Raw genomic sequence first — 16,203 nt, 5'->3', positions numbered from 1 at the left:
GCCTTTCGAAGCATGCAGCCTTGTCGTATTGCAATTTTCCTCTCTTTCTCCCTGCTTGTCTCACTATTTTGATCAAACGTAAAGTAACATTGCTGTAGACCACACATTTCATTTATAACGAGTGCTTTGTATGTTTATATATACTCCAGCTTTTTCACAATACCGCTATTCATTATCCTAAATTCCAAAGAATTATTTCTAATATTGCGTTATTACACACAAGTGACCAATTATTTTAATTACATAGCGAGAATTTTCTCACTAAATGTAAATGCAAAAAGTGACGAATCCACGTTTCGAAATTTAGAAATAAAAATGTTTATGTTTAACAGTGAATTTTGGGTTATCGTCAGTAAACTTGATATTTAAAAGATGTTTTACAACCTAAAATTCACTATTGAACAGAAATATTTTTACTTCTAAATTTCGAAACGTGCACTTGTCACTTTTGCTCTTACATTTAGTAAAATATTCTCTCTGTATACAAGAATGGAAGTATAAAAAAGCTAACTTCCATTTAGTTGTTCTATTTTAAGATGTGAGATCATATACGAGTTTACACATTATAAAACGTTTCTAATTAAATTAATTACTAAATCACACTCATCTTAGCGGAAAATACACGAGCAACGGATTTTTTTTTGAATAAAAAAAATATTATTCACTGAGGAGATATTTAATTTAATATATTTCATTTCATAAATTTCTCTAGAGAGTTCTTAAAGATTATTATTTTAATGTCTGATTGTTTATAACAGCTTTTTTTTAATAATGAAAAATCATGCTTTAAAGATAATGAATTATTATAATGAATATTGTGTCTTTTTCGTGAAATGGGGTAGACTTTACTGCATCAGAGACATAAAATAAATTTATATGACTTATTAAAAAAAAAATAGATTAATGTATAAGACTTGAGATTTATCTTTAAGGACATTTTTCATAATTTTATTTAACTAGGTCGTTATTTTTTAAATATATAAAAGGGATAAAAGTGAATGTTGACGGTCTAATACCCTCGGGGTGACGAAAGCACCAATTTAGATCCGATTATCTACATCCGGCGTGTGTTGAACATGGACCAGTGGCGATATCATTTGAAATATGAAGTCACTTGTCTGTAAAAATATGATGGCGTTGCAGAAATCTGAAGTTTGAAGATTCGAGTGGGAGACGGAGTGTGGGATTCAAAGGGTGAAGAAGAAAAATGGGGAGATAAAAAAAAAGGAATAAAGCAGAAAGATGAGTACGAAAAAGAGTGAAAGAGATAGTATAGGGGACAGGCAGATATTATTATTCCGCTGGTGTATTCGTTCTCACTGGATATATGTATGTGAAAAAGAATGTAGTTCGGGGAATGGTACGAAAGCTCGAGGATGTTTCTAGCTTGACGAAAAAAAAGGTTTTTTTTTTAACTCAAATAAGGGCCGGCTTTTAATTTATTTGACAAAGTTTGAAGGTCTCATGAGGATGTTGCGATGTCTCACTAGGGAACTCGTAAATCTTAGTCCCTTGGTAAAAGTGCAAGCTTGAACTTTACGATGCAACCTTCTATATCCTACAATTCTTTGTTTTCGTAACTTTTACACTCATCCACAAAGCGTGGATATCAGTCTTGAAAGTATTCGCTTTGAAAACTCCCATTCCTATATCACTTCAATCGATTTGATGCAACTCTGCGAGCGCGTGCCGTTGTAAGAAAATATGAAATGAAAGTTTTTACATTGGTACTTGAGTTTCAAGTATCAATATTTCTAAAATTGAAATTCTGCTTTCATTTCATATAATTTAATTCAAAGTCTTCAATAGAATCAATAAAAAAAAAAAAAGATCATGTAATAAATCAATGCGAAAATTGTTCTATCATTTTCTTTTTTTTTTTTTTATGTTTTATCAAACAACTATCTTTGAGATATTATACATATATTCGTTCGATATATCAGCACGCGTATGCTACACTTACGTTTTGTTCTCCAGGGCGCAATAGATGATTTATAAAGATGTAAATCGCTCGTTTTTCACTTACCTTCAGTGTTTCTAGTCTTGTAGAAATTTTATATCGTCGGATTTCATCTTTCAAAATGAATTTATTTGTCTCAAATATTTATTTATATCTACACTTTGTGCTGATGGGTAAAAATTTCATTTTACAGAAAATGAAAAATAGATTATCTTATAAATAAAATTTTCACGTAAAATATTATATATTATGTATTTCATATTTTTTAGATAAAATTCCTCCCTCTTTCGAATAGTGAAAAATTGATTGGTGGTTTTTTTTTGTTAATCCTATAACATAAAATAATTTATAATTCATAGAGAGCTGAAAGTCCAATGATGTGTTATCAAATTTACAATTTTATCTTCTATTTTTAATATTTGATATTCTTCAATTAATTTCACGATAATACCTAAAATGTTATTGAATTCCTTTTAAAATTATTCTTTCATAAAAATACGAAAAAATTTTTTCCATCAAAGAAATAGAAAAAAGATAAATTTAATTCTGCAACAAAATGATTAACAACTATGATAAATCATGAAAGGAAATACAATTAGAAATTAATCCTCGTAAACATGTAATATTTGATTTATTTGGTGGCTAAGTTAAACCGGAAATAAAGGCTAATAAACCAAATGGATTTGGCTGCATAATGCATTGAGTAATAGTACTACTTGGCTTTCAGGAGCATGGAAGGAAAAGCAGACGCGAGAATAGTGGAAGGGAAAATTGCAAATGTCCTTTGGGAAGGTTGGAAGAACTATCCCTTTACAAGTACTGCTGTCTAGTAAGTGAGTCAACGAGCAAAAAGAATGTCACAGTACCTCGTTTTCGTCATTCTCTTCCTTCTTCATGGATTAGAGACAGCTTTGCAATTTCCCCCATCCTCTAGGGAATTCCTCCAACTACCAATGACCTCGTAACACGTAATACGATCTAGTTGATCCGGAAGTGTTGGAGTGGTATGAACATGTTTTAAATTTGTAATGCATTGATATGTTATAAAAACATATCATGTTAACGGTATATGTTTCGAAAAATAACAACAAAAAATAAATACAAAAAAATACTTTAAAAAATTTTTCAATAAAATATTTATTCTCTTTCTATTCGAAAATGTAATTTTATCTTAAAAATAATTTTTTTACATCAGATATTTTTTATTTTATTCATTATATTATTTAACAGTTGATAACCATCCCGAGAACAATAGCAAAATAACGTGACATCCCTGAGACTTTGTTCGAGCTTTTATCCTCATATAGAAAAGATGGGCGGATGTGAACTTTCAGTAATAGTACCTTCTCCTTCTCTATTGTACGTGAACGGGAAAGATGATAGGCATCCGGGAGAAATTGTGTACGAATTTATGAACTGATGGTCAGTACGATGAACTTCATACTAAAATACATGTACTGTATTACATGCTATACGATAACTTTACGTAGAACCATCAAGTATTTATTATCTGTACCAACAAAATATTTCTCTAATCATTTAAAACATTCATCACAACTTTAAAAAATTCGTCCTCGTACTTATTGACACTGTAATATTATTGATAAATTAAAAAGTCATTGTAATTACATCTGATAAGATTTTAAAGCTATGACAAACTTAATCACTAAGCTATTTGCCTAATTAATTCACAAGTTACCTCGTAACTAAGGCAATCGCATTGCTGTCGTAACTCTATAACATCGTACTCAATAATTGAACGCATATTTATGTCGTTGTGGCATTCTACTATCTTGATGGATTTTAGGCAAGTATTCCTCTCCAATTTCATCGTAACTTTATGTATATTATTTCATTCATTTAATTAACATCTTGCTTTCACCTTTAACTTCAATTACATGCTAAATGGAACATTGTTTTCATAATTCTTGGCGTGTATACAAATAGTGAATCGTTTGAAATTTATTAGTTTATAACGAATGAAAGAAAACATTGTTATAAAAAAAAAATTTTTTCAAGCTTTAAAGAATAGTTTTTTTGTTGTGATGTAATTTTTTATTTAATTTTTGTTAATAAAATTCTAGTACAAGTGTAAGTTAAAATGACCAAATTACATCGTAAAACAGGACTAGGATCAAAGGAGTTTCATCATGATAATTGGCTTTAAAGCCACGGCTTCATTATGTATCCATTTGTAATTAAGTATCATCAAATAGTTATTCTGCATGTGATCGCATGCACCTACATTTTGATTACATATTACAATGAATACAATTTTAGTATACAGATGATAATAAACTATAATTATAATTTTTTTACTAATAAACACGATAAATTGTCGATTTATTGCCCAGGTACAAGTTCAGGTGTACAAGACATCTAAACAAAATTATGTCTTTTGTCAAAAATTATTTGTCTGGTGCACTAAATGATAATCACTGAAAATCCCCGAGGAGCTTTGTTCACTGTTATCGGTGGTTGTGAATTCGTAATCGAATCGACCGTGAATCTCACGGGGATTAAGTCGACATAATCGGCTTCACTGTATTTCGTCCAGTAAATCGCAACGGCCGGTATCTAGAGACCTGTTTATACAAATTATTTTTTGCCTAGTTGATATTTGCAGAAATCCGATAATCGTTATATGTAAATGATTTTCTACATGTGAATAAGTGACAATTGTATATTAGTGAGTTTGTCATTCCCAATTGCCTATATTTTTTATCGTCGAATTTCCAGCTTACTAATACAGAATTAAAAAGTATTCAATTATTTACTACATGAGCAAAATATATGGTGAAATATCTATACAGTTTGAACATAAATTATCAACAAAGAAAAAATGCTGCCTTAAATCATTTTTGACTTAGAATACATTTAAATTTAAATCTTTTCTTAACATATTTGGAACTCAAACTATTTTGAGTGAAATATTTCAAGTTGCTTTCGAATATAATAAACTTACGGAATATCACAAGTTTTTTCAGTTAAACAAAGACCCAAGTAACTTTGTGCAAAACTATAACTAAATTTCATCAACTCATTGTAAGCGTAAGAATATTAGATCTTATTCTCAAATACCATGAAGAGTTTTTTTCATTCTTACAATTATTTTTTTTTCTTCCTCCAGCCATATGTCAGTTCACACGGAATGAAAGGTATAAGTTTGGTTGTAAGTAGGATCTGAGGTTATTTACAGCGAAAACGTCATGCCACCATTTTCCCATATTTATTCATCAAAAGTGAACAGAAGAATAACTATAACATACCTATCATCGACAGAGTTTCGATATATATCTTTTGATATGAGGATTACTGAGTAAAAAGTAAGCTGGATAAAACAAAGTTTTTAAAGTTCTACGTGACCAAGTAATATATCTCATCATACTCCAAACTTAATATTTTACGAGACTCATTTATGTTCACGACGAATCTTTCCACTTCTAGATCTCATGAGAATACAGAAGTAGGCTAAGACATAGACAGCAAAGTTTGGGATAAAAAAAATTTGCATTCAGGAATGGGATGTTTTATTCTTCGATACCTTAAGAATGATTTATTTCTATTGAAAAGTCTATTCTTTTTTGGTATAAACCAACGAGTTAGCTAGCGTTCAGGAACAATAAATAAATCTTTAACAGAGAAAAACGGAATACAAACTGTAAATTATAACTTTTATTTAAATTTGAACATAATAGATAGATTTTTTTTAAAAATACAACGTACTCTTGTCTATATGAATAACAATAAAAAGTTCTTATTGTATTGTTATTAAAAAAAAATTTTTAGTTTATATTTTGAATTGAAATTACCAGTGTAACCTGAATTTTAGATTTTAAATAATATTTTTAAAAGTAAATTTTTAATTAGCCAGGTATCATGGGAATAAAGTTGAATAGAAAATTAATAATTACTTAAAATAATTAAAAGTTTGAAATTCCGTCAATCGGATTATGGAGAAAGTTTTAATGTATAAGTAAAATATATGATAAATTTTGGAATTCAAATAGCCGTGGTCCTAACTTAGATATATAAAAGACATAGTTTATCTAAGTAAACATCTTTTGAAAGATCAATATATGGTTTGAAGTTCACCAAAGGTGTGTTGATCTTTATTGTGTTAGACTTAAAGTCTAACTTAGAGTTAAAGAAAATGCTTGTAATATTGGTTGTTATAAACCACACATGAATAAATTCTTTTTTTTAAAATTGTTAGAATGATGTATAAATATTGGAGTTATGATCGAGCTGATAATTGAAAATATTCAATTAGACATAAATTGTTTTCTTTTTTATTTTGCTCAAAGTTCCAGCAATCTCAATAAAAATTGCTCGAGTGATTGCATTTATGATCTAACTTTGTCAGTATAATTCGACGTGAAAAGAACTGGAGCGCAAAAAATGCTCTGGTATACAATTTTTCAGAAATAGAAGCTATGAGAAAGTAAATTGAGTCTTTAAACCAGACAAAGAGCAACCTTGATTACGCCATATTTTATAAGAAATTTTTCAATATACAAGTGATGCGTTAACTATTTCGATTCAATATTTTTTCACAACAAAACTTTGAAATGAAACAATTTTTTCAACAAAGCAATTGTTATCTTCAATAAAGGTATTCATTATTTTACTATAAAACCCTTCATGATTAATTTATCAATAATCAATCAAGCTATTTCTCATGAATATATAAAGGCGATTAAAGTAATTTTCAAATATACAGTATGCTTATTTTTTGCAAGTCTTGAAGGAAGAAGAAAAATAAGACGAAGTGCAGCTAAATAGTGAGACATGGTGAATCAAATCATCTGATATTTCGTTACAAACAGCTGACGATGCTATTTCCGCAGCCATTATTTTTTATATACTCAGTTGTTTTCACGTTTATAGCACTTCTTGCAAGTTATGTTAGTAGAAAATTTCTGTACAACTGAAAACAGTTAGCTTCTTATCTCATTCGAGATTTCAAATGCATTTGACTTAAATTGAATTTTGAGTCTTTACCAGTAAAATTATTAACCAACAGATATTTTTCCTAGCGAAAATAGCATCAAAAAAACAATAACCACATTTAAAGTTGACAAAAAAATTTATAAAAACGGACAAACGTGATAAATTTTTATATATTAAGTTGTTCTTTTTATCAAACTATTCATGATATAAAAGTTACGAATTTTTCCTGACAAAATTAGGAAATGAAATACATTTAGTTGGTTTGTGTTCTAGTTAGTGAACCAAGAATTTTTTGATAAAAGCAAATGAAACTACGTATCGAATTTCACTGTAAACGTAATACAGTCTAACAAGCTGTTAAACTAAAAACTCCAATATAACATTTTTCTGGCATTGAACAAAGTCTGTGTATTCTTTAAAGTATTCGATTGAGTCGATCAGGTTCAATTGAGGATTACGGCAAAGTAGGACTTGAACATTAAGTCGATACTTCACGTAGAAGGGTATAAAACTAAGCTTTCCTCGCCTCAAGGATTCCACAAGAGATTCTCGTCTCGGCTGCTTCTTGTTTTAGTTTTTCTCGATGATTTTTCTTTTTCTCATCGTTTCGCCACTCTTAACCGACCTGAATACGTCGAGAACCATTGGATCACTGGATTGATCATTTTTTATATACCTCTTACGACAGAATAACTACTCAACTACTCTGAAAGTTTGCTTTTTATCTGGACGTAATTTCTTCACATATTTATGTTCATCTAGCAACCTATTGACATGTCATAATTGATTTGAAATATGTAATATCGGATACCACTTTCATTTCTAACAGAGGTTTCGTTTGGTCCAATATATGGTAATCTAGTTGAACATGGCTACTAACTTCAGCTTCCAACGATATAGTAACCGGGATATTGGTTGACAAGGACAAACTATGTTTGTAATGGAAATCCCAAGCTGCGTATAGTTTGATCCTTCAGTACCTCCCGTTCTCGCGCACAGTTGCTTGTGTACTCAGTTGTTCTATGGATGAAGGTTGATCTCTCGACCTTTATATTAGATACGGAAAGTGGTTTGTGTATGCTAGGACACCTACTTCATTTCCTGTTTGCATTAAATCAATGAATTCACTCCCTTATGTAGGATACGAAATAAGCTCTAAGGTTTATGGACTCTACTGCAATTTGACACTATCCACAACGTATGTGAATGCATATATATAGACATTTATCTTTAGGTTTTAGGGAAAATTGATGGTCTGGAGATACAAAAATTATACTTGAGCTTAATTTATGTTATGTTTTATGCTTTAAAGGAGATTTAAAAAAGCACACATTCTTCAATAATAAATTGATTATTGATTTTTACTCAAGTAATTAATCATCACAATATGATCAATTTTTATGTGTACGTTTCATAAAAATACAATATAAAATACTCATTTATTTGTAGTTTTTTAAATGAACAGAAATTTAATTTTAAAATAATTTTTTGTTAGCTTAGTAGGTTTGAAAAAAGTTTTAAAAGTAAGTTATGAAAAAAATGACTTTTTTGATTTTTCTGTTTGAGTATATAAATGCTAGTATGCAGAGAAATAGACACATTAAATTCTTAAAGTTGGAGTAGAATAAACGTGGCGTTTAATTAAATGAGAACCATTATGTCATTTACAGAAAAATCTCATTCCCTACTTTTTTAAATTGCCCGTATCATGCGCACTGGAGCGTGTTAAACACTGATGTATGGAATCTACTTGTATTCTTCTTCATCTCTACTACAGCATACACCTCTCTACTTGCATGTTATAAAGTATCAAGCTCTGAAACAAATGGAGCGATGTTGCTGAGATGTATATAGTTAGTTATAGTGGAAAAACCGATATTCAGGTCGACGTATACGTTTCAAGGGAAAAATGAAAAACAACGTGACGATAACTTAACAATAGCTACCTCTCGTGAAAATAAAAATAAATTTTTACACTGAAAATAGCGACTAAGTACAATGCTCCTCTTTATAATTAACTTGACAATAACTTCCTAACTAACATACAAAACTGGTGAGTTCAATTCATTAAATGTTTCAGTATTCACTTGGATGGATGTTTTTTTTTTTATTGAAATATGTTCATTATAAATAAATATTGCTTTTTATAACTTGGTAAAATGTATTTTAGAAGTTTGATTTATTTTCATTTAAATACAAAATATATATGTATATATTTTAATGGTTATGATGTTTTATATAAAGGATTCAGAGCTATAAGATGCAAATAAAGGTTTGAGTGCATCACACAGTCATGGTAAGTAGATATGAAACTATCTTTTATGAACTGTAACATTTTGATTTTTAAAATACGTGATTTTATACCTGATTTATATTACAAATAAAACTGTATATCAGTAACATTTTTAAAACCATTTTCCATGAAAGTTAAAGAATAGACTGCAAAACATTATTCATTCAGTGGGAGGAAAAAAAAATTTGATTGAATAAGAATGAACAATTTCCAATAAATTTATGATGTAATTCATCTAAATGTCAAAATGCTGAAAGGACACTAGTGGCGTCAAATTAAAGATGTTCTGCAGACGCTTTCCAATGCTTTTCATTATACGCTTCGAATAACAAAGCTCTATCGTTTTGCAGCTCTATAATAACTTTTCATAAGATAGTGGTAAGTAGGCAACTTATCTTGAAAACGCTGTGATGAATAGCAAAACTTTTATCCTTTACTTATCGCATGGTTTGCAGAAACTTATCCGCTAGCATAAAACCATGATGCGACATGATTTAATATTGATTTTCAAAGATTTTCTACTTATTATCATAAGAAATTCGCATAACAATTGCGACCACAGGTCTTATTTTTACTAAATAAATTTATCATGCTGTTACTACAATAATTAAATTACCAGAAGATTCACACACACATTTTCTTTATTTTTACGACGGAAAATTGTGTTTTTTAATTTAAAAAAAAAATAATAATACTCTGAAAGAATATATAAATTTTATCAAAATGAAAAATTTTTCCTTTTTTTTTACATACAGTGTTATCAATTGATTCTTGTAATATTTTTTCATTTTTTACCCACACAAAAAAGAAATATATTTACTTACAGTAAATTTATAAAAATCAAACATGATCGGAAAGAATAATTAGTGTATATTTTGAAGAAACTTATTTACTAAGCTCTAACATTGTTTTTTTGTTAAGCTTAACTAGTGTAAAAATAAATCTTACTAAAAAAAAATTTTCATAGAAAATTTTTCTAACATTATGACTAATTTAATTTACACTTATGCATAATGAATTATTAAAAAATTGAATCACTGCATTCTATTAAATAATAAACTTATGTATTAAACTAAAAATACTTTTTGAAATCAATTGTAGTTTTAGTCACTATTCAAGTTTTATCAATAAATTAGCAGAAAAATTTAATATTAATTTTTCTAATAAGTAAAGAAAATTTTATAAACAATTGATTGATGTAAAAAAATCATATTTTAATTGACTGGTTTCTGAAGATAGGAATATAATATTCCACTATCAACTAAAGTTATTCGTTGAAATTGATTATTATCCATCGACGAACCACTTAAAGAACTGGATTTTTGAAAGTTATCAGTACATGGAGGTCTTGTTAAAATATCAGTACAATTATTAATAACAGATGTCTCATCATCATCATCATCATCATCATCATCATCCTCATCATCATCATCATCGTCACGAATAGTAATTACATATTTTTGAGGAGAAGATTTTGGAGTAATAAGCGGATCTTTAAATGATAAGGGAAAAGGAGTATTAGTATTTTGGGAATTATTAGAGCTTTGGATTTGTGTTGGACGATAATTCTGCAAAGACTCATTCTTACGATGGTCATTGTTTTTATGATGAATTAATGCAGAAGATTTTTCGAAAGCTAATCCGCAAATGTCACATAAAGCTGATATGTTTTTTTCAGATGGAGATTTTTGGAAGTATTGATTTATTGTAGTTTGTATTTTACACGTTCCTGACGGTTTTTTCTGCTGAGGTTGTGGATCACTTCCTAAACTCGATTGTGCACTGCTTGTTGAAATTTTTTGCGGTACTTCTACAGTTTCTTTACTCTTCACAATAAGTTTTGGTTGATTTGAAGCAGGAAATTCTCGATGAACATTCGGAAGTGACGTTTGTTTAACATTTCTTGTAGTTAAAGTTTCATTACATGTTGTTTTATGTCTTTTAAGTTTTTGGTATGTGTGATCAGAATATTCTAATTTCCTATTGTAATGACAAGCATCACAATGATTACAATTATCACCTATAGAATTCATTTCTTTATTTGTTGTATCAGGATTGTACAAACTATCATATTCCTTCAATTCTACAGAACAAATATTAGCAATTGCAAAATTATACTTGGTATCTTCATCACTTTCATAAGTTCCCACTGGTGGTTCTGGCTCGAATGTTTCTTGATTGACAAAAGTGAATGGTGCAAGATCATGATTTTCAGATCCATCTTTCTGTTGTGGTGTTGTTACATCTGGATCATTATATTTATGAATTTTCCTATGCTCCTTTAATTCATTGTCAGACTTAAATTTCATGTCACAAATAGCACAAGTATATTCAATGACGTTTTCTAAAAATTGTTCTGAAGAAATCCAGACACCAAAATTACTCTGATTTTTGTCATTACCATATGTAGTAAGAACATTAGGCTCTTGACTTTTTCTTGATTCAGTATAATTTCTCATATACAATTCTAAAGGTGGTACGTTCTCATGAAAATGTTTAGAATGAACAAGCCATAAATTTGGAGACACAAATTCACTGCATAGATAACATTTTTTGAAATGAGGCCTAATTTCATAGTGACTTCTTTTTTTATGTTCTTTGAGTAATTGTAGAGTTTCACATTTGCGATCACATTCGTTGCACTCATAAGGTCCTGTGTTAGAAAATTCCATCTTATGTTCTTTCAGTAATTTTGGAGTATAAAAACACTCTGTACAAACCGAGCATACAAAGCATTGCCTAGGTTGATGTTGATTTGTACATTGTGAATTTACGATTTGATCTTTGTGAACATGAAATATATGGGATCGCAAGTGTGATTCATATTTAAATCGATCTTGGCATTTTTTACATGAATAAGTATATGATGTGTAAAATTTTTTAAAGTGCACCTGTTGTATATGAGCATGAGCTTTATATTGACCCTCAAATTCTTCACCACACACATCACATGTTACAGTACGATTATCGTAATAATACATTGAATGTTCAATAAACTGTTTTCGAGTTTTGAAAGCTACATAACAAATTTTACAAGTCATTTCGTATTCTGTATCTAATTCTGGAGATTTATTATAGACTATTAACTCAGCACAATGGATATGCATTGTATGATGATGTAAATTTTTCTTTTTGCTAAATCCTTGATCACAAATGAAACAACAATACTTTCTATAAGCCATTACATCAGTGGAATGAGCAGCTTTCTTGTGAGCAGATAATAATCCGATGGATGGAAAACACGTTCCACATTTTTCACATCGACTCATGTGTTTTGGCTCGTATTTTTTCACATGTTCATTTAGATTATCTTCACTTTGAAATCGAGAGTAACAAGTTTTACATTGATGTTGCAAATAGACGGTGCTAGGCTTCTGTCGCGGAGCTACTGAGTGAGTGTATTGAGACCATTTTTCCATATTTTGTAAAGTTAGCTCTAATTTATTAATCGAATCTTTATGAGTGTCAATATTTGGAGGTATTGTAGGAGGTATTGACAAAGGTAATGTAGGTGGAGCAGGTTGTGATGGATAATTCATTTCTGATGAATTATTTTCAAACTCTTTTAATTTGCTTTCTGATGAGGAGGGTTGTAAAAGAGCTGGACTTTCTTCACTGTGATTTATCACTAAGTTTTCAGAAGAATTTTGATCATTAACAATAGACGTTTCGTGAGTACTAGATTGACGTTTCTTTTCTCTTCTAGCTTCTAATATTGAGCATTGTCCAGTATGCTCTTCCAAGCAGGTAAGCGTAGGGAAACATTTTTTACAACCTTTGCATATAAATTTCTTCTTTGAATTTTCGCAGGGACCTTTTAAGTCTATCGGAGATCGATCATCTAACGACTTAACAATTGAAATGCAATGTACTGCTAAATGTTTTTTGAGTTCACCTAATCTTGAACATTCTGTTCTACACACAGCGCAAATGTAATTAGGATAACTATGATAATTTAAATAATGATAAATTAGTTTCTTCTGAGTTGTAAAGCGAGTTCGACAAATGCTTGATAAATATATAGATTTAATTTTTGCTGGTTGTTTACTTTCATTATTCTCTTCTGTTTTTTTTTCTTCTGCAGGAACTACAGATGGAGCAGCTGAATAAGAGTGTTCCATATTAATACCATCCAATGAAAAAATGGAGCTTGAAGAACACCTAGTATCAGATATTCTTTTAGGAGTTTTCAATTTTTTAAGAGCAATATCAAGGTTTTCTAATTCAATTTCAATTGTTCCACAAATAGTAGGGGTAGAACTTCTTAAATTTGATGTTATTGAAGATGTTTGTATTGGTCCATTAACAGGTAATGATTCTTTTCCGCTTGCTGATTTCTCCGATGGTTTTTCCAAAGATTTATCGAATAATATTTCCAATGGTTCTTCTGAAGATTTTTCCAATGGTTCTTCTGAAGATTTTTCTAATGGTTCTTCTGAAGATTTTTCTAATGGTTCTTCTGAAGATTTTTCCAATGATTCTTCTGAAGATTTTTCCAATGGTTTTTCCGGAGATTTGTCAGGTAATTTTTCCAATAATTTTTCTGGTGATTTTTTGGATGACTTCTCTGGTGATTTCGATGTATTTAACAATTTATCAAGTCCACCTTTTGAAGGATCTGGTAAAGTTTTTAATTTTTCTAATTTGACACTACAGTCTAAACAATTAAAATTTTCTTTCAGTGTTTGGATTGTTCGCGCAAAAGTGCGCGATGAATCTTCTAGTTTGATAGGTGTACTAAAAGAAGACCTATTTAAATTGTAATCTATTTTTGTACCATTATCGCTGTTTTTATTAGATAAAACTTGAAGTTTCATTCTCTTTGCTGAAATATCCTCACAATCACTTAATAAAGCTTCGACTTCGTTAGGAATCGCATAAATTTGGACTAATGGAGGATAAGAGGAGTTACCTGGGAACTTTGTATTAGGAATCAATTTTTTTGGCGAGTTGCTGTTTGAGAGTTGACTTTTGTCCGATAATGATGTTATGTCTTCATGACTATCCGCTGGTATTCCAAGTAAAGACTTCCTTTCTGAATTCAATCGAGTATTAATAGAATGTTCCGGAATAATTGGTCTATTCTCCGCAAAAGAACAAGATTGTGCTCTTTTTCTTTTTACTGCTCTATGCTGTCTAATTGATAAATCGGAAGTATTCAGTCGAGTTGATGGTGACATAACTAGGTTTTTGGTCTGATTCGTATTATGTGATTGCCCAGAAGTAGTTCCAATTTCATCTTTATGATAATGACAAATATGTTGTTGAATGTTTTGTTTAGTCTTCAATAATTGTTTACAAAAATCACATTGAAATTTATAATTGGCTGATTGATCAATATTACGATGAACAGTTTCTCGATGATGCATCAATTTATACACATCACCGAAAATTTTATTACACTTACGGCATCTCAATGAAGAAGGAGTATAGTAACCTATGTGTTTTTTTAAAAAATATGGATCAGAAAAACTTGCATAACAAATCTCACATTCCCAACTAGGACGAGAGAGAGATTTGAATGTATCATATGGAGATTTATTGGCATTGTTGATGGTTTTAGATGGTGATACTTCTTTTGATAATGTTTTACTATTATTATCATAATCTATACCTTTGGCATTTACTCCATCATCTAGAAATCTTTTGGATGCTTCAATTGCAGCTGATCTTCTGGTGAGTCTTTTTGGAGTTAACTCTGATCCTTCATCATTTTCATCCCAAAACTTTTTTGATGCTGATTGTTTTGATCGTAAATTATGTGAAATATTACGTACCATAGAATTCGCATTTTCTTCATCATTTTTATCGTCATCAATTGGCTCTTCTTTGATTTTTATTATAGGAATCTGAAATAGTTTAATAATTAATTAAAAGAATTTATACATTTTTATAATTTGCAATAAAACGCATGCAAGAACTAATAAATAATAAAATCAATAAAATTGGTGTGGTAAGTTATTGTGACACCCACTGAACGCACAAATGTTACTTACAAATCCATTTTGGCTACCGTCAAAAATTGGAACAACTGACGAGTGTCCATTATATATAATTGCTCGAGCCATATTTAATAATCAACAAAATCAATTATTTTTATGATTTGTTCATTATATTAACTCATTTTATGCAAAGAAACCATTGAGGTTAACTTGATAACAAGTGGTACACAACATTATTGAATATTAAATTAAATTGTTGAGTTGCACTTTTATTTTATAAACATTATTAAGATAATTATAACACTAATAAAATTTATACAATTATTTAGAGTGAATATTTAAAATATTACAAGCTTTTTTGCACGATCTATATACATTATACGCGACCACACAGCTGTATATATTATGACGCATGCGCAATTAGCTGCAAAATAACACCAAGCGGAAAATACACCGGTGCATTTATGTACACAAGTTATTCTGCATTTTTCATTGATTTTTCAAAAAAATGAAAAGTTTTTAATCTATAAATATGATAATAACATTAAAATAGAATAATTTCATTAGTATTTATTTAAAACTAAGGTATTTCAACAAAATAATTTTAATTTACTCCAAAAAATGATTTAAGATAAGTAAAAATTTATTTTATCGATTGAGCAAAAACATATCAGTGACTCTACCAAGTGGTACATAAAAGTACTATTCACGAAAATTAAAAAATTGATAGTTGTAAACATTTGAATTTTCTTTGAAAAAAACAAACAAATTTAGTAATTTTCTAATAGAAAAATTGAATTTTTAGTTTTCTTTCATTAATTAAATTGTGTTAGATTAATAATAATTTTTGAATTTTTGAAAAGTTTTTATAATGAAATTTTACTAATAATTGAATCAAGTAATTTATTTAAGTTAATATTGTCTCTATTGAATGCATATTTGTTAATAAAAATTCAATAGTTTTTGTTAAGTCTGTTTTTTAATCTTAAAAGTTCTATTAATATTCTATGACTATTTTATCATCACTTCGTAGTACGGTAACAAAATTTTCGGCT

At 29.2% G+C, this 16,203-nt stretch overlaps 1 protein-coding gene across 1 annotated transcript; it reads right to left on the bottom strand.

Annotated features, from left to right (window-relative positions):
* Nucleotides 1–10,249: 10,249 nt before the first annotated feature.
* Nucleotides 10,250–15,547, bottom strand: LOC118064882 (zinc finger protein 236-like). Its single transcript, XM_035079794.1, has 2 exons — nucleotides 15,203–15,547; nucleotides 10,250–15,055 (listed from the first exon to the last, which is right to left on the bottom strand). Exons 1-2 carry the CDS (start codon nucleotides 15,272–15,274, stop codon nucleotides 10,421–10,423), a joined length of 4,707 nt encoding a protein of 1,568 aa, XP_034935685.1. The 5' UTR covers nucleotides 15,275–15,547; the 3' UTR covers nucleotides 10,250–10,420.
* Nucleotides 15,548–16,203: the final 656 nt, after the last annotated feature.

The sequence above is a fragment of the Chelonus insularis genome, unplaced genomic scaffold (assembly GCF_013357705.1).
Source record: "Chelonus insularis isolate UGA/USDA-ARS -01 unplaced genomic scaffold, ASM1335770v1 contig_25_pilon, whole genome shotgun sequence".
Lineage (NCBI taxonomy): Eukaryota > Metazoa > Arthropoda > Insecta > Hymenoptera > Braconidae > Chelonus > Chelonus insularis.
The sequence above is the reverse complement of the archived record's forward strand: the minus strand, read 5'-3'. Positions and strand labels throughout refer to the sequence as shown.

Excerpts from the sequence above, each read along its gene's own strand:
- LOC118064882 (XM_035079794.1), bottom strand. The coding sequence starts at position 15,274 with ATGGCTCGAGCAATTATATATAATGGACACTCGTCAGTTGTTCCAATT. Across the intron at positions 15,056-15,202 it reads ACGGTAGCCAAAATGGATTT|ATTCCTATAATAAAAATCAA; the intron begins GTAAGTAACATT and ends AAACTATTTCAG.